The sequence below is a fragment of the Schistocerca gregaria genome, chromosome 1 (assembly GCF_023897955.1).
Source record: "Schistocerca gregaria isolate iqSchGreg1 chromosome 1, iqSchGreg1.2, whole genome shotgun sequence".
Classification (NCBI taxonomy): domain Eukaryota; kingdom Metazoa; phylum Arthropoda; class Insecta; order Orthoptera; family Acrididae; genus Schistocerca; species Schistocerca gregaria.
In genome coordinates this window covers 961,168,245-961,191,296 of record NC_064920.1, presented here as the reverse complement: position 1 = coordinate 961,191,296, position 23,052 = coordinate 961,168,245, and the positions used below count along the sequence as shown (strand labels likewise).

The 23,052-nt window shown below is 43.5% G+C and overlaps 1 protein-coding gene across 1 annotated transcript in view; it reads left to right on the top strand.

Moving 5' to 3' along the window:
• The window catches only part of LOC126310273 (lachesin-like), a 1,180,447-nt gene that overhangs the window by 828,799 nt on the left and 328,596 nt on the right, over positions 1–23,052 (top strand). The window contains exon 4 of the mRNA XM_049992111.1: positions 4,243–4,401. Within this exon, the coding sequence (XP_049848068.1) occupies positions 4,243–4,401 (159 nt within the window). The remainder of the gene's footprint in view (positions 1–4,242; positions 4,402–23,052) is intronic.

The window sequence follows — 23,052 nt, the reverse complement described above, 5'->3', positions numbered from 1 at the left end:
TAAATCACTGTCGCAAGTTTGTGCTAGGAAGGGCGTTGGAACAGTATACTCCCTGCACCTCTAGTAACCACATTGCCTCGGTGGTTTAGTAGTATTATGGAACGTCCCGTTAGAACAATTTATACAAGACTGTGCTTAAACTGACACACAATATCTTTAGCGCAACGCAATCTGACTTCCAAAAATCCCTACGAAAGAATGGCCCTGACTAGCATTAACCTAAACGTTTCACAAATCACTTACCTCACAAAAATCTTCCTTACTCAAGCTACTGCAATACAGAGAGCGCCACTACTGCCAGCTAAATAAAAGATTCAAACTACTGAAGGCACTAACTACTGATAGGTATAGTTAGCAAATGAAAGATTTTAATAGAGAACAAACAATGTATTTACCTCACTAGTCATAATATATATAGCAGTTCATGACACCAATTCTTACAAATTTCAAAACTCCGCCATCTCTCTCCCCACGTCCACCACTGCTGGCGGCTCACCTCGAACTGCGCAACGCTACGCGCTGTTAGCATCCAGCTGCCGCTGCCCAACACTACAATGGCAGACAACAATGCAAACCAGCCATAGACTGCGCACAGCACAGCCAGTGATTTTTCATACAGAGCGCTACGTGGCGTTACCAATAAGAAAACGTAAACAGCCTACTTACAGTATATATGCGCGTAGTTAACAGGAGACCTTGGTTGAAGTTCCAGCTTGGCACAAAATTTAATTCATTACTTGAGCTTCTATCTTTATCGAAATCACAATTTAGTTTTTGCAATGTGTAGATGGATTCGACCCACACAAATACAGTGTCAAGAGAAGACGTCGTTTTTTTTTTCCTGTAAGGAGAGACAGCAATGGTTAGCACAGTGGACTTGCATTCAGAAGGGTTGAAACCTGCGTCCAGCCATCCTAATTAGCTCTTTCCTTGATTTCTCTAATTCGCTTATGGCAAATGCCAGAATGGATGTTTTAAAAGGACACAGTCGATTTCCTTTCCCTTCCTTCCTTAATCTGAGCTTACGCTCCGCTCTAATGACCTCGTTGTATACTGGACGCCAAACATTAATCTCCTCCCCTTCCTCTTTGTTTACCGTTAAAAACAATTATATTTTACGTGTTCATTCCACAGTGCTGTCCAAAGTTAGTCTAGTGCGATATTCGTTTCTTTGAATGAATTTTAAGGGGCACGAAGAGTAACCAGCAACAACAGCACTCCCCTGGGCCGTGCTACTACCACCATGCAACAGCGCTGCTCAGTCGGTGTTGGAGTACTAGTTATTGTTCCTGTACTAATGTCCCTATCAATATCGATAAAACGAATATCACACTAGAATAATATCGGAACACTCTATCGCATTCCTCTTTAAAAATCATTTTTGCTGTTAGGAGAAACAAAACACCAGTTTCCGTGGGCACTGGACATTGCATGAAAGAGAGGTTATGAACAGTATTTGTTTAGGTCGACTCCTGTCACACATTTCAAAAAAGAAATTGCAAATATCTAATGAAACACGAGATAAAATTTGCCTGATGATTCTTAAAAAAATAGTTCAAATAGCTCTGAGCACTATGGGACTTAACATCTGAGGTCATTAGTCCCCTAGAACTTAGAACTACTTAAACCTAACTAACCTAAGGGCATCACACACATCCATGCCCGAGGCAGGATTCGAACCTCCGACCGTAGCAGTCCCACGGTTCCTGACTGTAGCGCCTAGTACCGCTCGGTCATCCGGTCCGGGGATGATTCTTAGGACGGATTCAGAAGCCTGTAATATGAAATAACCAAAACGTAGAATCCATGACACAAAACACAGAAAAAATACAACCCTTAAACACAAAAGTACTGTGTTGTGGTTGCCGTCGGTGCGGGAACAGCTCATCATAGTGTCGTTGCGAAGCATTTCCACTGAATTCAGTGAACTCATGTACAAGGTGGAGCATAACTTAAAAGAGAGCAGTACTGTTATTAGTAGCAGGTACTGTGAGCGAATGAAAACAAGACATAGCGTCCACAGTTGCACTGTTTTGCACTACTTTCAGTGCGACGCAGATACAAAGGTAATCGGGGTAAGAAACCAAACGAACTGCAATAACTCTGCGACGAGCCTCAGGAGACATTGGGTTCCGTAGACGAAAATACTTGGGAGCCTCTGAAAGTGTGTCGATGGAGTTCTGGTCCACCCTTCATTTTGCGATCAGCAATTGTCCTGTAACACTACTGTGGTGCACACCCAAATTTACTTTTACACCTGAATATTTGCCTCCGCTAACAAAGACAGTGTTCTGTTGGACTTTAGGACCACCCTAAAGTTGGTCTGATATTCTTCACGAATGTAGTCTTTTCCGTTAGGTGACAATATCGAATACCTTCCAGGAGTTAACAAACACGCTATCTCCTGCGTGCTCATTAACAAACAGAGAAGGAAACCTCTGCAACAACGTACGAGAAACTGTCGGATCTGGATTAATAAATTTTTTCGTGTGTTGGAGTCAATAAACGTTAGTGTACAAATATGATTTACACTACTGGCCTTTAAAATTGCAACACCACGAAGATGACATGCTACAGACGCGAAATTTAACCGAGAGGAATAAGACGTTGTGATATGCAAATGATTAGCTTTTCAGAGCATTCACAAGTTTGGCACCGGTGGCGACACCTACAACGTGCAGACATGAGGAAAGTTTCCAACCGATTTCTCACACAGAAACAGCAGTTGACCGGCGTAGTCTGGTGAAACGTTGTGTTGATGCCTGGTGTAAGGAGGAGAAAGGCGTACCATCACATTTCCGACTTTGAAAAACGTCGGATTGTAGCCTATCGCGATTGCGGTTTATCATACCGCGACATTGCTGCTCCCGTTGGTCAAGATCCGATGACTGTTAGCACAATATGGAATCAGTGGGTTCAGGAGGGTAATACGGAACGCCGTGCTGGATCCCAACGGCCTCGTATCACTACAGTCGAGATGGCATCTTATCCGCATGGCTGTAACGGATCGTGCAGCCACGTCTCGATCCCTGAGTCAACAGATGGGGACGTTTGCAAGACATCAACCATCTGCACGAACATTTCGATGACGTTTCCAGCTGCATAGTCTATCAGCTCGGAGACCATGGCTGCGGTTACCCTTGACGCTGCATCACTGACAGGAGCGCCTGTGATGGTGTACTCAACGACGAACCTGGGTGCACGCATGGCAAAACGTCATTTTTCTCGGATGAATCCAGGTTCCGTTTACAGCATCATGATGGTCGCATCCGTGTTTGGCGACATCGCGGTAAATGCACATTAGAAGCGGGTATTCGTCATCGCCATACTGGCGTATCACCGGGGTGATGGTATGGGGTGCCATTGGTTACACGTCTCGGTGACCTCTTGTTCACAATGACGGCACTTTGAACAGTGGACGTTACATTTCAGACGTGTTACGACCCGTGGCTCTACCCTTCACTTTATCTCTGCAAAACAGTACATTTCAGCAGGATAATGCACGACCGCATGTTGCAGGTCCTGTACTGGCCTTTCTGGATACAGAAAATGTTCGACTGCTGCCTGCCCAGCACATTCTCCAGATCTCTCACCAATTGAAAACGTCTGGTGAATGGTGGCAGAGCAACTGGTCCGTCACAATACGCCAGCCACTACTCTTGATGAACTGTGGTATCGTGTTGAAGCTGCATGGGCAGCTGTACCTGTACACGCCATTCAAGCTCTGTTTGACTCAATGCCTAGGCGTATCAAGGCCGTTATTACGGCCAGAGGTGGTTGTTCTGGGTACTGATTTCTCAGGATCTATGCACCCAGATTGCGTGAAAACGTAATCACGTGTCAGTTCTTGTATCATATATTTCTCCAGTGAATACCCACTTATCATCTGCATTTGATCTTGGTGTAGCAATTCTAATGGTCAGTGGCGTAGAATAAAAACTGAAGAAATTAATGAATCATTCAACATTGCAATCAGTTACACTTCACATAACTTCGGAAATAGTAAAGTCTTTACTTCGTTTGAAGAACGTTATTTATATGTTCTGTGTGGAATGTATATTCCCCGTGTTTTGTTTTTTGTCAGTCTCTTTGTAGCGAGAAATGCACACGATTGCCAATCAGAGCATTTTACACAGACTGAATGCGAGTAGTGAAGCCCTAGAGTGCGGCGTGCACTGTTGTGCCGTGGCAGCTGAAAGCAGCAGAGGCATTGTGCTGAGAGCCGCCGCTCGTGTGTTGCAGTTCCGCCCGACATCCTGGACTACCCGACGAGCACGGACATGGTGGTGCGCGAGGGCACCAACGTGACGCTGCGCTGCGCAGCCACCGGCTCGCCCACCCCCACCGTGACGTGGCGGAGGGAGGGCGGCGAGGACATCCCGCTCGGCAACGGCCAGCACGGTGAGTGCAGCCCGCACGCACTCTGCCATCCGCTGATGATGCAAAAAGTTCGAAACGCCTTTAGAATCACGTTTATTCGTGAATTTTGTCAGCAAAATTATACCTTTTGTGTGAGAGATCTAAACACTAAACACGGTAACTCGAGTTTCTACAGTTAGTTTACTGGCCATCGAAGACTAATAAATACAACTATAATTAAGTAAACACGGTGTGTTTGTGACTGCTGCCAGGGTTCTCCGAGCGAATTTCACAGCCACCTGGGAGTTATGTGATAACCGTCCAACCGTCTATTCCCCATCGATGAAGAAGGTTTTATTTTGGCACTGGGGGTGTTACTTATGAAGATGTTGTTGTTGTTGTGGTCTTCAGTCCTGAGACAGGTTTGATGCAGCTCTCCATGCTATTCTATCCTGTGCAAGCATCTTCATCTCCCAGTACCTACTGCACGCTACAACCCTCTGAATCTGCTTAGTGTATTCATCTCTTTGTCTACGATTTTTACCCTCCACGCTACCCTCCAATACTAAATTGTTGATCCCTTGATGCCTCTGAACATGTCCTACCAACCGATCACTTCTTCTAGTCAAGTTGTGCGACAAACTTCTCTTCTTCCCAATCCTATTCAATACCTCCTCATTAGTTATATGATCTACCCATCTAATCTTCAGGATTCTTCTGTAGCACCACATTTCGAAAGCTTCTATTCTCTTCTTGTCCAAACTAGTTATGGTCCATGTTTCACTTCCATACATGCTTACACTCCATACAAATACTTCCAGAAACTACTTCCTGACACTTAAATCTATACTCGATGTTAACAAATTTCTCTTCTTCAGAAACGCCTTCCTTGCCATTGAAAGTCTACATTTTATATCCTCTCTACTTCCATCATCAGTTATTTTGCTCCCCAAATAGCAAAACTCCTTTACTACTTTAGGTGTCTCATTTCCTAAACTAATTCCCTCAATATCACACGACTTAATGTGACCACATTCCATTATCCTCATTTTGCGTTTGTTGATGTTCATCTTATATCTTCCTTCCAAGACACTATCCATTCCGTTCAACTGCTCTTTCAAGTCCTTTGCTGTGTCTGACAGAATTACAATGTCATCTGCGAACCTCAAAGTTTTTATTTCTTCTCCATGGATTTTAATACCTGCTGAGAATTTTTCTTTTGTTTCCTTCAATGCCTGCTCAATATACAGATTGAATAACATCTCTCTCCCTTCCCAACCGCTGCTTCCCTATCTACTCTTATAACTGTCATCTGGTTTCTGTACAAATTGTAAATAGCCCTTCGCTTTTACCCATGCCTCCTTCAGATTTTGCAAGAGGCGTCCTCTAATTCTACAAATGCTAGAAACGTAGGTTTGCCTTTCGTTGATCTAGCATCTAATATAAGTCGTAGGGTCAATATTGCCTCGCGAGTTCCTATATTTCTACGGAATCCAATCTGATCTTCCCCGAGGTCGGCTTCTACCAGTTTTTCCATTCGTCTGTAAAGAATTCGCGGTAGTATCTTGCATCCGTGACTCATTAAACTGATTGTCCGGTAATTTTCACATCTGTCAGCACCTGCTTTCTTTGGGATTGGAATTATTATATTCTTCTAGAAGTCTGAAGGTATTTCGCCTGTCTTATACATCTTGCTCGCCAGAGTTTTGTCAGGACTGGCTCTCCCAAGGCTGTCAGTAGTTCTAATGGAATGTTGTCTACTCCCGGGGCTTTGTTTCGACTTAGGTCATTAAGTGCTCTGTCAAACTCTTCAATCAGTATCTTATCTCCCATTTCATATTCATCTACATCCTCTTCCATTTCCATAAAATTGTCCTCAAGTACATAACCCCTGTATAGACCCTCTATATACTCATTCCACCTTTCTGTTTTCCCTTCCTTGCTTAGAACCGGGTTTTCATCTGAGCTCTTGATATTCATACAAGTGGTTCTCTTTTCTCCAAAGGTCTCTTTAATTTTCCTGTAGGCAGTATCTATCTTACCCCTAGTGCGATAAACCTTTAAGTCCTTACATTTGTCCTCTAGCCATTCCTGCTTAGCTATTTTGCACTTCCTGTCGATCTCATTTTTATTTTTGAGACGTTTGTATTTCTTTGTGCCTGCTTCATTTACTGCATTTTTATATTTTCTCCTTTCATCAATTAATTTCAATATTTCTTCTGTTACCCAAGGATTTCTACTAGCCCTTATCTTTTTACCTACTTGATCCTTTGCCGCCTTCACTACTTCATCTCTCAAAGCTACCCACTCTTCTTCTACTGTATTTCTTTCCCCCATTCCTGTCAATTGTTCCCTTATGCTCTTCCTGAAACTCTGTACAACCTCTGGTCTAGTCAGTTTATCCAGGTCCCATTCTCACCTTTTTGCAGTTTCTTTAGTTTTAATCTACAGTTCGTAACCAATAGAGTGTGGTCAGAGTCCACATCTGCCCCTGGAAATCTCTTACAATTTAAAACCTGGTTCCCAAATCTCTGTCTACCCATTATATAATCTATCTGATATTTTCTAGTATCTCCAGGCTTCTTCCATGTATACAGCCTTCTTGGACGATTCTTGAACCAAGTGTTAGCTATGATTAAGTTGTGCTCTGTGGAAAATTCTACCAGGCAGCTTCCTCTTTCATTTCTTTGCCCCAATCCATATTCACCTACTACGTTTCCTTCTCTCCCACTTCCTACTACCGAATTCCAGTCACCCATGACTATTAAATTTTCATCTCTCTTCACTATCTGAATAATTTCTTTTATTTCATCATACATTTCTTCAATTTCTTCATCATCTGTATAATTATGTAAACACGGTGTGTCTGTGACTGCTGCCATAGTTCGAATTTCACAGCCACCTGGGATTTGTGTGATAACCGTCCAACCGTCCATCCCCCATCCATGAACAAGGTTTATTTTGGTACTGGGGGTTCTACTTATGAAGATATGCGTGTCTAAACAGAGCGTTTGTTCGCCATGACATAATAAATGTAATTGGTGTTTTTCCGTGCACGCCGGTTTCTTTATTTATTTTTTTTTTTTTTAAGAAAACGGAAGACCACCACACTCTCCTGCGGCCCCATAGCTACTATATGGCACTGTACTACTCCAACCTCTATCTATGAAGAAGATTTCGTTTGGAACAGGGTGTCAAAAGTGGGCGTCGTACCAATGGACTTCTTATCGTATTACGCTGAAGCAGCTTTGAACTGAGTGCTGAAATGGCCGAGACTAGCCAGAATGTTCCTTCTAGAATGTTACAGAATGTTGGAGAATGTTGTAGAATGCTCCAAAATGTTATATAATCGTCCAGTACATTCTAGGATGGTGTGGGTTCAAATGGTTCAAATGGCTCTGAGCACTATGGGACCTCTGAGGTCATCAGTCCCCTAGAACTTAGAACTACTTAAACCTAACTAACATCACACACATCCATGCCCGAGGTAGGATCCGAACCTGCGACCGTAGCGGTCGCGCGGTTCCAGACTGTAGTGCCCAGAACCGCTCGGCCACTCCGGCCGTCGAATGGTGTGGGGCTCCGGGGTAATCCCAAGTTGATGTAAAGTGCAATACTTACACAGTCTGGATATTTTCGGCAAACACTGCCAGTTTTTCCAAAATCAACAGATGAAATCAGTATATGAAAGCAATGCATGTTTGAAAAAAATAATTTCTTTGGTCTCGAGTGACGAAAGTAACAATTGAGAAGATATATCGGAATTCAGCTTGCCAATGATGTAGAAGCGAAATGGAAAAAAAACCTCTTACAGATTAGTGAAGGCACTTACCCAGTTCATTGTGTAATTGGCCAAACTGAACTTACAAAATACACAAGAAAATAAACGTACTGCACATCTCCCGTTTATCTGAGATAATTCATGTACGAGACTTCACAGATAACTGAAAAAAAGGGTAGCGCCAACTATTACTTTACCGGAAAATGTTATCTACTGTTTAATGTACTCGCTGCCTAGGCTCCAACCAGACTGTCAACTATTCTTGGACTCACGCCGATTTCGACTCCCGATACCACTCCGCTCTTTGATGCTGTTTCGTTTTAAGAGCTCTCGTTGAGACTCCGTGAAATACATATTCTCTCCACTTCATCCAGCTCTGGTGGATGTTATGACCGACGATATTTGTATAAACTGAGTGCCAGCCCTCAAGCGTTGTTTACACTGGAACCTACGGCCCTCTTTATTAAGTTTTCTGACATTTCTATTTCGATTGATTCCTTAATTATGCTGTCGCATAACCTTGGAGTTTGCATTGTGATACTGGTCTTATTGCTTCTCATTTCTCTATTACATTCGAGTCGAAAATGTTTTGCTTGGTTGTTTCAATAGGGTGTGTCATTGATGTTCCTTGCATCTCTCCTCGACTGTTCGATAGTGTGCCCCTCCGTAAGACATGCCACATTTGTATAGAATGTGATACACGTTCGACTTTCGGGCTCGATTAGAGACAGATGTGTTGATCGAGCAGACCAGGCAACGTGTCGACACTCTGTAGAACACGTTGGGTTACGACAGCGATAAGTGGCCGAGCGATACCTGCTGGGAGACACTCCCTGGAATGCTGCTCATAACGGCATTGTAGTAGTTCGAATCACCAGACTGACGTATATGCAGTCGTGCGTGGGATAACCACGAGAGCGCTCCTACCGACTTCCGAAATCACATCCCAGTCCACAACTCAAGGTGAAGTTCCCTTGTGTCTAGCACTCAATCAGGTTGGTTGCAGGCCCGCAACTGACCTCCTTCTAACCAGCACACGGCCATCACTGGCACCGGGGGAGAAACAGCACTCATCAGAAAACACAACAGACCTCCACCCTGTCCATCAATGAGCTCTCATTTGACACGACTGAAGTCGCAAATGGATGTGGTTTGCGGTTAGTGAAATACATGCTACAGGGCATCTGTCTCGGAGCTGTTCTTGAAATACACTCCTGGAAATTGAAATAAGAACACCGTGAATTCATTGCCCCAGGAAGGGGAAACTTTATTGACACATTCCTGGGCTCAGATACATCACATGATCACACTGACAGAACCACAGGCACATAGACACAGGTAACAGAGCATGCACAATGTCGGCACTAGTACAGTGTATATCCACCTTTCGCAGCAATGTAGGCTGCTATTCTCCCATGGAGACGATCGTAGAGATGCTGGATGTAGTCCTGTGGAACGGCTTGCCATGCCATTTCCACCTGGCGCCTCAGTTGGACCAGCGTTCGTGCTGGACGTGCAGACCGCGTGAGACGACGCTTCATCCAGTCCCAAACATGCTCAATGGGGGACAGATCCGGAGATCTTGCTGGCCAGGGTAGTTGACTTGCACCTTCTAGAGCACGTTGGGTGGCACGGGATACATGCGGACGTGCATTGTCCTGTTGGAACAGAAAGTTCCCTTGCCGGTCTAGGAATGGTAGAACGATGGGTTAGATGACGGTTTGGATGTACCGTGCACTATTCAGTGTCCTCTCGACGATCACCAGAGGTGTACGGCCAGTGTAGGAGATCGCTCCCCACACCATGAATCCGGGTGTTGGCCCTGTGTGCCTCGGTCGTATGCAGTCCCGATTGTGGCGCTCACCTGCACGGCGCCAAACACGCATACGACCATCATTGGCACCAAGGCAGAAGCGACTCTCATCGCTGAAGACGACACGTCTCCATTCGTCCCTCCATTCACGCCTGTCGCGACACCACTGGAGGCGGGCTGCACGATGTTGGGGCGTGAGCGGAAGACGGCCTAACGGTGTGCGGGACCGTAGCCTAGCTTCATGGAGACGGTTGCGAATGGTCCTCGCCGATATCCCAGGAGCAACAGTGTCCCTAATTTGCTGGGAAATGGCGGTGCGGTCCCCTACGGCACTGCGTAGGATCCTACGGTCTTGTCGTGCATCCGTGCGTCGCTGCGGTCCGGTCCCAGGTCGACGGGCATGTGCACCTTCCGCCAACCACTGGCGACAACATCGATGTACTGTGGAGACCTCACCCCCCACGTGTTGAGCAATTCGGCGGTACGTCCACCCGGCCTCCCGCATGCCCACTATACGCCCTCGCTCAAAGTCCGTCAACTGCACATACGGTGCACGTCCACGCTGTCGCGGCATGCTACCAGTGTTTTAAAGACTGCGATGGAGCTCCGTATGCCACGGCAAACTGGCTGACACTGACGGCGGCGGTGCACAATTGTTGCGCAGCTAGCGCCATTCGACGGCCAACACCGCGGTTCCTGGTGTGTCCGCTATGCCGTGCGTGTAATCATTGCTTGTACAGCCCTCTCGCAGGGTACGGAGCAAGTATGGTGGGTCTGACACACCGGTGTCAATGTGCTCTTTTTTCCATTTTCAGGAGTGTATGATTTGCAACAGATCGTTGGTCACCGTGTTTTCAGCTGTTTCACAAACTTTTGCTTCAGAAGCAGCACGATGCGCCAAAGCCACGCGCTGAGCACGATGGTCTTCAATTTCGGTAGTGCCATGTGGCTTTCCTGAGCCCCTTCATCTTGCTGCCGTACATTCTCGTCACCACCGCTACCAGCAGTCATGTACAGTGACTACATTCCTGACAAATCTTCGTGCAGTATCTCAGAAGGAACATCCAGTTACCCGTACCACTGTAGCACGACCTCGTTGAAACTCAGTGAGGTGTTAATGGCTTCTTTGTGGCCTTAAAGGTATTCTTTACTAGCATCAACTCACCACGTCCAGTCTGAAAGGTAACTAGCACTCACGACTGTCACAGCGCGTATTTGAAGCAAATCTGACGAGTATCTTCACAGTGGCGCTATTAGCACCACTCGTACGTGTTTTATGAGAATTTTGAATAGACATCATCCTTCAGATGTATAGACACGCCTGCCAACTTTCGTTTATGTCGCCGTTTCTTTCTTTGTGTTCAGCTTTTTTTTCCACTAGTCTAGCATCATGGTAGTGTTGGCAAGGGGCTAGTGTTGCCTTCAAACAGAAACATTTCGATAGCCCTTATATATTATTTTCACTACTGACTTTTGTGTTTGCTTTTTGTCAGACTTATTTTTCATCAACAAGCAGTAGGAAAGGAGTGTTTCGAATACAGTAAGTTCCAATAGGAATTGTAAGTATTCAGGGATATGACAGGAACGATAATTTGAAGCAAAAAGTATAGTAAAAAAATTGCATTCCTTAAAAGCTAAGACCATTCCTCCATTTTTATTGCTGTGGTACAAATATTTTCTACTGAAAGCTCTTTGGTTTCCATATTTTGAGAGCTAGTAGTAAGGATCTAAAAAAATAGTCCAGTAAATATGGGCTCTAAGGTGCATACCTTGAGGCCAGGACACTTACTCATCTTCGATAACGTGAAACATAAATCCCCTGTTCGATAAGTACTCATAGCTCTTAATATATGAATTTTAGAGCACTTGTTTACTTGTCTATTTTATATTTTTTTGTTCCATGAACTTACATCACAAAAGATTTATTTCACAGTATCGAAGGAGTACTCATAGCTCTGAATGTATGTATTTTGGAGAAAACGTTTCCTGTTTCTGTGTTTTTTTGTTTTTTTTTTTTGTTTGCGAATGGTCGTTTCTGTCATATCCCTTATATTGACCATGTAGATAGCCAATGGACTTGCCGCAGTGGCAACACCGTTTTCCGTTAGATTCCCGAATTTAATCGCTGTTATGCTTCCTTAGCACTTGGATGGGTAACAGTCCGTGTCTGCGAGTGGAGTGCAATCAGCTCTTGTGAGACCAACTGAGGAGCTACTTGATTGAGAAATATTGGCTCCGGTCACGAAAATCGACAACGGCCGAGGGAGCGGTGTGCTGACCGCATTCCCCTTTATATCCGCATCCAGAGCAGCCTGTCGAATGAGGGTGACACCGTGGTCGGCCGGTACCACTGAGCCTTCCAAAGCCTGTTAGGAAGGAGTTAGTTAAGCCTGTACATAATTTAATTACAGCTATTTAGGTAGCCTCTGACATTGCATGATTCACATCTTTTTGGTTGTACGGGGTCACTTCCCAATGTAAGTTACATATCATTATGACATGCCAAGTATCACTTAATGTTGTACTACACTTCAAACCTACACAGATAAATGGAACGCTTTTTCAAATCTTTTCAAAGAACGGTACGAACGTTTTACCAGTTTTTGAGTTCCTCGGTGACAGAGATTTGCACTTTGTTCAAGGAGCCATTCGAGAACTGCTACGTGAACGTCCTCATCATTGGAAAATCTCTTTCTCCCCCCTCCCAGTTGAAACATCCCCTTAGACAAATTTATACAAGACTGTGCTTACACTGACGCACAATATTTTTAGCGCAACGCAATCTGACTTTCAATAATCCCTACAAAGGAATGGCCCTGACTAACATTAACCTATACGTTTCACAAATCACTTACCTCACAAAAATCTTCGTTACCCAAGCTACTGCTATACCGCGAGCCCCACTACTGCCAGCTAAATAAAAGATTCAAACTACGGAAGGCACTAACTACTGATAGGTATAGTTAGCAAATGAAAGATTTTAATGGAGAACAAACAATTTATTTACCTTAGTACTCAGAATATATATATCACTTTATGACACCAATTCTTACAAATTTCAAAACTCCGCCATCTCTCTACCCACGTCCACCACTGCTGGCGACTCACCTCCAACTGCGCAACGCTACGCGCTGTTAGCATCCAGCTGCCACTGCTCAACACTACAATGGCAGACAACAATGCAAAGTAAACACAGACTGCACACAGCACAGCCAGTGATTTTTCATACCGAGCGCTAAGCGGCGTTACCAATAAGAAAACCTAAACAGCCTACTTACATAGCCCCCATGCTCCCCACAAAAAATTTTTACAAATTGTTTTGGGCAGTGGCCATTAATGATTTGATAAAATGTTTCATAATTACTATAACAAAGATATCAAATGCACACACTTATTGATACAATGTTGGTCAGAAGCTAAAATTCTCTCACAGTCCGTAAAGACAGTCCTGATCGTTCATCATAGTAAAATAGCAGTGTTTTTGATCAATGTCTATGCAGTAAAAGAAAATGCACACTGAAGTAGTGGATTTCCATGCAGTCTTGAAGAAGTAGTGTTGTCCTTCCAACAGAAAGACAGTGCTGACTCTTGACATGCTGACAGGTAATGGGCCACAACAGAGCAAACCCACAGCAGAGTCAGTCCAAGTTTTGAAGAATATTGCTAAGTAGGTCGTCACAGAATAGGCCCATTGTAGTCCTGGTAGAGATTACGGTATTGGTGGGCCACCAGAGGTGCAGACCCATTGCAGTCCTTGTAGAAATAATGGTATTGGTGGGTCATCAAAGGTGTAGACCCACTGTAGTCCTTGTAGAGATGGCCAGCAGCCATCTGTTTGACTGTGCAGGCGCACAATCACCACTGAACAGTCTTGCGGATAATATAACAAGTCCATAACCACCACTTGTGCACTCAGAAAAATTGTTTTTGAAATGTCCTTAGAACCAGCAATGCTGTTATGCAGTCCCTTACTGAGTTATTAACACACGTGCAAACACTATCAGTTACTACTTCTCACATATTGTCCATATACTATGACCAACAGAAACGTGTGCAGTGAAATGTAATTTACAAGTTACTTAATTTGATGAACTGGTGTCAATTACAATTTTATAACATAAGAATGCAATAACAAAGGTACAAAATACATCATTAAAGAACATAACGATACAGATAACATTAGCAGTAGTACAGGCTTTACAAAAGAATCGAAATAGCAAATACATCAGTGTTACAAAAATTATAAATACATACATAAAAGATCATAATAACTTTTGAAACATCAACTTCACACATGAGCATTAGAACAAAACACAATAAATAATGTCTGAACATATTTACAAAGAAAATAACATAGTATTTGAAAAATTCTACAACATAAATCTTATTAGCTAAACACATAAAGACAGGAAAAAGACAAATACACAAGGGTACATAAACACATAGAGGGATAATACGAAAGGAAAGGACAGGGTTTGTTTTACTGCAGTATTTTGCATAGAGATCTCCCTTAGTTTATCATTATTTCCAAAAAGTCCTATCTAAACCTGCTTTCTGTATTCTGTTCACATCCTCTTTCAAAAATAATTTTTCTCCACTGTACACTACTTTTTTGGCCAAACCATTTTCTTAAAGCTTCTCAATGCTTTTCTTCCAATTCATCATAGTTAGTTTCTTATATAGTGTACCCCCTCTTAAGCAAACTTAAATCTACTGAGCTCAGATGCTTAACTAAGGGACAAGGCAGCAGCAGCAGCAGCACAAAACAATTAATACAAACAGCAATGACAAAAAAATGCAAGTAAGCATGGCGAGCAGCAATAAATGTAATAATTTATATATAAACATAACAAAGCTGAAGCAGAAGAACTATTACAGTAAAAATGTTTAATACCTATGTCACATCTTAACACTAGAGTGATGCATCACGAGAACATATGCTAGCAGATAAGTTACCAAATCGTAAAAAAATTATTTTTACAATTTCCGTGAAGGGAAATGGCTATTTGTGCTCTCTTTTCCAAGAAAGTAAATCATAAAATGATTCTTTACTGGGTCTGTAGACATAAAATAGTGATATTAGTACATCTACTAAATTTTATTTTAACCAATGCTGCAGTGCAGATAGAAACTGAATATTAAACAAAATGAGCAATCTCTCTGCTAGAAAGACAATAGATATAAAATGTTTCTCATCATTTCATTTCACTAAATATCATAAATTAAGAACTCTACAGTGTAATCATGTTTTCAAGTTTGAGGGTGCAGTATTTACGATGCTTTCTACACAGGAATGTCAATACCGAGGACAGTGGCATTTTTTTTTTCACCTGTGTCTCTGACAGGCACACACTGGCTTTCTTTTGTCAGGTGGTTGTCGCACAGCTGGGTGCCCACGACGCATTACGTGCAGGTGGTCACTTAACTGTCTTATCGAAATATTTACGACACCAGTTTCCGCTACGGTGGCAGTCTCATATAAAAAAAATCACAGGTCAAGAATTTGCGTTACAAATCTGTAGAAATAAAATCATTTAAATATAATAGTGTCCAAAAAATTTTCACCAGCATTCTAATACATTACGCATTTACACACATTTCATAACTCTTAAAGTATGATTCTTGGTTTCTAACATCCTTTTTCACAGACCAGAGTCCCTAACCACTACTCATTATTCCTTACCTTATTGCACATATACATATTCGTCGACACGTTTTCAATATTTCATCGTAACAGATATGTAGCATAACCAAATAACTCACATAGCATCAGCTTAAACATACCTCAGCAGCATAATTCACATCGTCGTCGTAATAATAACATCATAACACCACAGTCAAATTCTCAAAATCTCCATAGCTTCCTCCAATAATTTCAAAACCTATAAAAAAACTCTCTGCTCATGTCAAATGTGTCATCTGCCTCAAACGTACTTTAAAAATCGTGATCCCATACCAAGTATGTCATTCAAAGCTCTCATAGTATCACAATGGTTCCGAAAAAATATGAACTGTTCACAAAGAACAGACAAAACACAACTTCGTAAGTGTGAAGTTACCCAATGGTGTAATTACGTAAACATCTGTCACTGATGTAGTAAAGTAAATGTTTGTCTCTCTCAGTTAAATGATCAGATAGCTGTGTAATTTATGTGTTAGAGAAATATGGTACCGATGTGTAAAGTTGTATAAACAAATACCATATTAGCTAGGGCTCCTTGTGCTTGCCAAACACATGGTACACAAAGTAAGCGTGTACCCCCTGAGGATTTCCAGGTTCGAATCCTGGCACGGTCGCCATATGAAACATCCCCTTAGAAAAATTTATACAAGACTGTGCTTAAACTGACACATAATATTTTTAGCGCTACGCAATCTGACTTTCAATAATCCCTACAAAGGAATGGCCCTGACTAACATTAACCTATACGTTTCACAAATCACTTACCTCACAAAAATCTTCGTTACCCAAGCTACTGCTATACCGCGAGCCCCACTACTGCCAGCTAAGTAAAAGATTCAAACTACTGAAGGCACTAACTACTGATAGGTATAGTTAGCAAATGAAAGATTTTAATGGAGAACAAACAATTTATTTACTTTAGTACTCAGAATACATATATCACTTTATGACACCAATTCTTACAAATTTCAAAACTCCGCCATCTCTCTTCCCACGTCCACCACTGCTGGCGACTCACCTCCAACTGCGCAACGCTACGCGCTGTTAGCATCCAGCTGCCGCTGCTCAACACTACAATGGCAGACAACAATACAAACTAAACACAGACTGCGCACAGCACAGCCAGTGATTTTTCATACCGAGCGCTAAGCGGCGTTACCAATAAGAAAACCTAAACAGCCTACTTACACAGTTATTCTTTCAGCTTACCGAAAACATGGAGATCGAAAGATTGAATAGGAAAAAATCTCGACTCTACAATCAGTATCATCCACATTTGTTCGTCTTGGTGAAATTTTTTGCACCATTTCACTACCGCTGTACGCGAAATTGCATTTGGTCCACATACTTTCAGTCAGGATTTCGCGTGAATCCATGTGCCATGTAAACGTTTCGCTGTCGTACTGTTCCGTGAACTTCAACTTAGGAGTAAGTTTCCAGTCCTCACGCCATTTTGATCGGACACTACGTGGCACCTGTTAACCGTACCGCAGCAGATATGTGTCTGGGGACCCCAGAACTTGCACTCTCTTCTGCCCACGTGTCACCCTTGTTGTTCAATAGAATTAGCGTGAGATGACATGTGTCTTTGAAGCCCTGCGTATGAAGAACACAAGAGCTACTGTTTCGGTAATGCTTGAAGAGACACAAGCACGATCATTTTTCTTTTCATCTAGAACATAAAAATTAATCTGATTTTCAGTACCAGAAATGGCATTCAGATCTTTGAAGTAAGTCTTAAGAGCAACTTCTGACCAACGCTACAGCATTTCACCTTCATTTTACAGTCTCCACTTTCAACCATGAATTCCAGTCTCTAAGCATTTAAGGAGGTAACGCACGTTCATATATACGCCGTGACGAATATGTGGTAAGTTAATTCACAGAATATTCGGAATGCACACGAAAATATCTGAAAATAATTATTTCTGCTCCATTTTGTTATATTACGAACGGTAGAACGAAAATTTAAAACGAAGTTTTAACGTATTACTGAAAATATGAAACATTGTAGTATTTTGTGTTTCAAAATTACTATGCGTGTACGAAATAACTCTTCAGACAGTATATCCCCGATAGAATATCTATCTAAACAGCTGATATGTACCACAAACAGAATTAATAAGATCGTTCTCACTGCTCAATGAAAAATGTGGAACAAAGTATTCAATGCAAACAAATGAAATGACTAGAAGTCTGTTAACCAGATTTTTCGAGCCGGACGTGGAGAATTGTGGAACATGGAGCACCAGTTTACTTAGCTTTTATTAAACGTATGTTCCCGGAAACGCGGAAAAAGATTTTTCATTATATGAGAACGAACGCAAATATCAACTGCAGTATTAATTACAGACATATATTTCTTTACCTTTATTTCTCGCTTTTATGAAATTGATTCTGTTCAGGACAGCCTCTACAAATTGATTGACTTTTAATCCGGGTATATATTGTTTAATGAAAAGCACTTCATAAAAACTTCAGTACGGTTCAAACAAAAGCTTTGTAAAGTTGTTGTTCCTTTCTGTACACATATGTTCATTTCAATATTCGTATATTAATATGTATAAATGAATATGTGTAAGAGCTTTACCATTAATAATTTACGGAACAAAAAGCGATAAACATATAAATGACGACGAAGTTACTTGCGCGTTGTTTTCCATTCACATACAGAACACCAGAAATGCCCAATATGTGCACTGAAACAAATAATTGCATAATTCATAGAGAAAACATCGACTGTGGATATTGTATCACAGACACAGTCCCTTTGACAGTTCAGAGATGTCACAAAACTCGCCCAAAGATGTAAAGGAGGTATGCAGATGGTGTTGTCTGGAGTTCAACCATGCCGAGACAGTCAATACCGTGGTTCAGTCGCATTTGCATTGTTACTTTGTGCCAGGAAGAGCTCTCAACAAGGGAAGAGTCCAGGCGTCTTGGAGTGAACCAAAGCGATGTTGTTCGGACATGGAGGAGATACAGAGAGACAGAAATGTAGGTTATATGCCTCTCTCAGACCGACCAAGGGCTACTACTGCAGTGGATGAACGATACCTAAGAATTATGTCTCGGAGGAACCCTGTCAGCAACGCCACCATGTTGAATAATGCTTTTCGTGCAGCCACAGGACGTCATATTACGACTCAAACTGTGCGAAATAGGCTGCATGATGAGCAACTTCACTCCATGGAGAGGTCCATATTTGTTACCACGACACCATGCAGCGCGGTACAGATGGTCCTGACAAAGTGTCGAATGGACCGCTCAGGATTGGCATCATGTTCTCTTCACCGATGACTTCAACCAGACAATCGTTGGAGACTTGTTTGGAGGCAACCCGGTCAGTAAGAAAGCCTTAGGCACACTGCTCAGCGAGTCCTGCAAGGTAGAGGTTCCCTGGCGTTTTGGGGTGGCATTATGTGGGCCGACGTACGCCGCTGGTGGCCACGGAAGGCCCCATAACGGATGTACAATACGAGAATGCCATGCTCCGACCGATAGTGCAACCATATTGTCAGCATACTGACTGGCATTCTTCTTCATGGACAACAATTCGCGCCCCCATCGTACACATCTTGTGAATGACTTTCTTCAGGATAACGACATCGGTCGACTATAGTGGTCAGCATGTGCTCCAGACATGAAACCTATCGCACATGCCTGGGATAGTTTGAAAAGGGCTGTTTATGGACTACGTGACCAACCAATCACTCTGAGGAAATACGCCAAATCGCCGTTGAGGAGCGGGAAAATGTGGACCAACAGTGCCTTGATCATCTCTAGGATAGTATGCAACGACGAATATAGGCATGCATCATTGCAAGAGGACGTGCTACTGGGTAGGACCAACAGTGCCTTGATAATCTTGAGGATAGTATGCAACGACGAATATAGACATGCATCATTGCAAGAGGACGTGCTACTGGGTATTAGAGGTACCAGTGTGTACAGAAATCTGGGCCACCTCCTCTGATGTTTTCTCCGTATGGTTGTACAACAAGCAGTGGGTGGTTTTCATGAGGAATAAAAACGGCTGAAATGATGTTTATGTTAATATCTAATCCAATTTTCTGTACAGATACTGGAACTTTCGGAACCGAGATAAATATTTTCTGGAGAAAATCATCGCTGGTGACGAGGCTTGATGTTATCAATACGAACGTACCAGAAAATGACGAAGCGGAGAAATTCACGTGAAGGGTCTACGCTTTGACCTAGTGTGCAAGTGGTGGAGATTATGTAAAACACATCAAGCATATTAAAACCTACACAATCGCATTTTTTTTTATTTGAGGCAACTGGTTTCAACAGATTATGCTGCCATCTTCAGTCTTAAAATATTTTCCTGCAAAATATGTTCATTTTGTGCTGAACTCAATCACAAGATGGCAAGTGGATAAAAATTGCATTGTTCAGAATATGTCCAGCATACGTAACCAATTGTGTTATCGTGTAACGTGTCTGTATGACGCAACAAGCAACTGTTACCAATAAGTGTATGGACATACACAAGGTGCTTTCCGTTTTTAAATATTTTAGCGGTTAAAAACATTTTATAATGTGCTGTTTTTATCCACTTGCCATCTTGTGTGTGAGGTCAGCGTAAAATGAACATGTTGTACAATAAATGCTTTTAATACTGAAGACAGCAGCTTAGTCTGTTGAAACCGGTTGTCTTAAATAAAAAAATTATGCTATCGTTGATGTTGATTGGTTTTTAACAATAAAACAGACTGTTATTTCTCTCAAAATGAGAAAATTCTCACTTGAAGAATGACCACGATCTTAACTTTTTTCTTTTTTTATTAATCCAGTCTCTAAATCTTTTAGAACTCACCAGATAACCATGCGTGTTAAAGCGATTCTTCCGGGACGAGAAGTGCGCCGACCCCGGATCCCACACCGGTTCCCACGAATTTGCTGAAGTTAACCGATGTCGGACCCGGGTAGAACTCGGGGAGGTGACCGTCAAATTCTGACGAGCGCTGACGGCAAACGCGTTGCACACAACCCTTGTGAGATCAACGTAGGAGCCATTTGATTGAGAAATAGCGGCTCTGATAACAAAGACCGACAACGGCGGGAATAGCGGTGAACTGACCACATGCCCCTATATATCCACATCCATTAACCCCTTTAGTCTGATGATGCCACGGTGGTCTGTCGGATCGTTGGTCCGCCAACGATTGTTGAGACAGAGTTGTTTTTTTCGTTATTCCGATTACTCTTGATGTAGTTTTCAGTTTCCCACGTCCTACTATATAAATACCGGAATGGTACTCAAATCCCGCCTGTTACACGATTTGCAAATACACTCCTGGAAATGGAAAAAAGAACACATTGACACCGGTGTGTCAGACCCACCATACTTGCTCCGGACACTGCGAGAGGGCTGTACAAGCAATCATCACACGCATGGCACAGCGGACACACCAGGAACCGCGGTGTTGGCCGTCGAATGGCGCTAGCTGCGCAGCATTTGTGCACCGCCGCCGTCAGTGTCAGCCAGTTTGCCGTGGCATACGGAGCTCCATTGCAGTCTTTAACACTGGTAGCATGCCGCGACAGCGTGGACGTGAACCGTATGTGCAGTTGACGGACTTTCAGCGAGGGCGTATAGTGGGCATGCGGTAGGCTGGGTGGACGTACCGCCGAATTGCTCAACACGTGGGGGGTGAGGTCTCCACAGTACATCGATGTTGTCGCCAGTGGTCGGCGGAAGGTGCACGTGACCGTCGACCTGGGACCGGACCGCAGCGACGCACGGATGCACGACAAGACCGTAGGATCCTACGCAGTGCCGTAGGGGACCGCACCGCCACTTCCCAGCAAATTAGGGCCACGGTTGCTCCTGGGGTATCGGCGAGGATCATTCACAACCGTCTCCATGAAGCTGCGCTACGGTCCCGCACACCGTTAGGCCGTCTTCCGCTCACGCCCCAACATCGTGCAGCCCGCCTCCAGTGGTGTCGCGATAGGCGTGAATGGAGGGACGAATGGAGACGTGTCGTCTTCAGCGATGAGAGTCGCTTCTGCCTTGGTGCAATGATGGTCGTATGCGTGTTTGGCGCCGTGCAGGTGAGCGCCACAATCAGGACTGCATACGACCGAGGCACACAGGGCCAACACCCGGCATCATGGTGTGGGGAGCGATCTCCTACACTGGCCATACACCTCTGGTGATCGTCGAGGGGACACTGAATAGTGCACGGTACATCCAAACCGTCATCGAACCCATCGTTCTACCATTCCTAGACCGGCAAGGGAACTTGCTGTTCCAACAGGACAATGCACGTCAACATGTATCCCGTGCCACCCAACGTGCTCTAGAAGGTGTAAGTCAACTATCCTGGCCAGCAAGATCTCCGGATCTGTCCCCCATTGAGCATGTTTGGGACTGGATGAAGCGTCGTCTCACGCGGTCTGCACGTCCAGGACGAACGCTGGTCCAACTGAGGCGCCAGGTGGAAATGGCATGGCAAGCCGTTCCACAGGACTACATCCAGCATCTCTACGATCGTCTCCATGGGAGAATAGCAGCCTGCATTGCTGCGAAAGGTGGATATACACTGTACTAGTGCCGACATTGTGCATGCTCTGTTGCCTGTGTCTATGTGCCTGTGGTTCTGTCAGTGTGATCATGTGATGTATCTGACCCCAGGAATGTGTCAATAAAGTTTCCCCTTCCTGGGACAATGAATTCACGGTGTTCTTATTTCAGTTTCCAGGAGTGTATTTAGCAAACTTTCGCTTCGTTTCAAGTGAATAACGCTACAGGCTTGTCAGTTGGGGTGTGCATATTCGATCTTGGAAGGGGGTGAATGGGGAGGTAAAAAGTTTGGCGACAGGAAGGGCATCCGGCCACCCCTTGAACTATGCCAAATCCGTTAATACCCATCTGCGCCGATGCAGGGAAAATGTACAAGAAAAAGAAAGAGACGACTAACGGGGTGTTTAGGTGTTCCGTTTAAAATAAAAGCGTTGACAGGTCCCTTCAAGATTACACGCCTGATTCCTTTCCCAGTTCGTCGTTATTGACCTCTTCGTTTGTGGCTACAACGTTGTGACGTGACAGTACCAACGAAGCCTACATTTCAGGCCATTTGAATAATCTCACTGCATAAAATTGTTGTCGCTCGCTAGAAATAGGACGCTGGTCCCTTTGGAGCGTTTTAGATGGGGTAGAACGTGTACCAGTCATCTGACCCTCCACGACCGATATAAGTCATGATAGTCATGTGGTGTGTATGTGTCAGTTGACTGATGAAATCAATGCAGTAAGAAGCGTCGGCGTGGAGACGTAAGAGAATGATAGAAAGAAGCCACGCTGTTTGGACATGGTCATTAGCACACCACGAATGAGTGTTTTTGATTTCTTGGTATGTTTCTGACTGCAGACCATCGGAAAGCTCT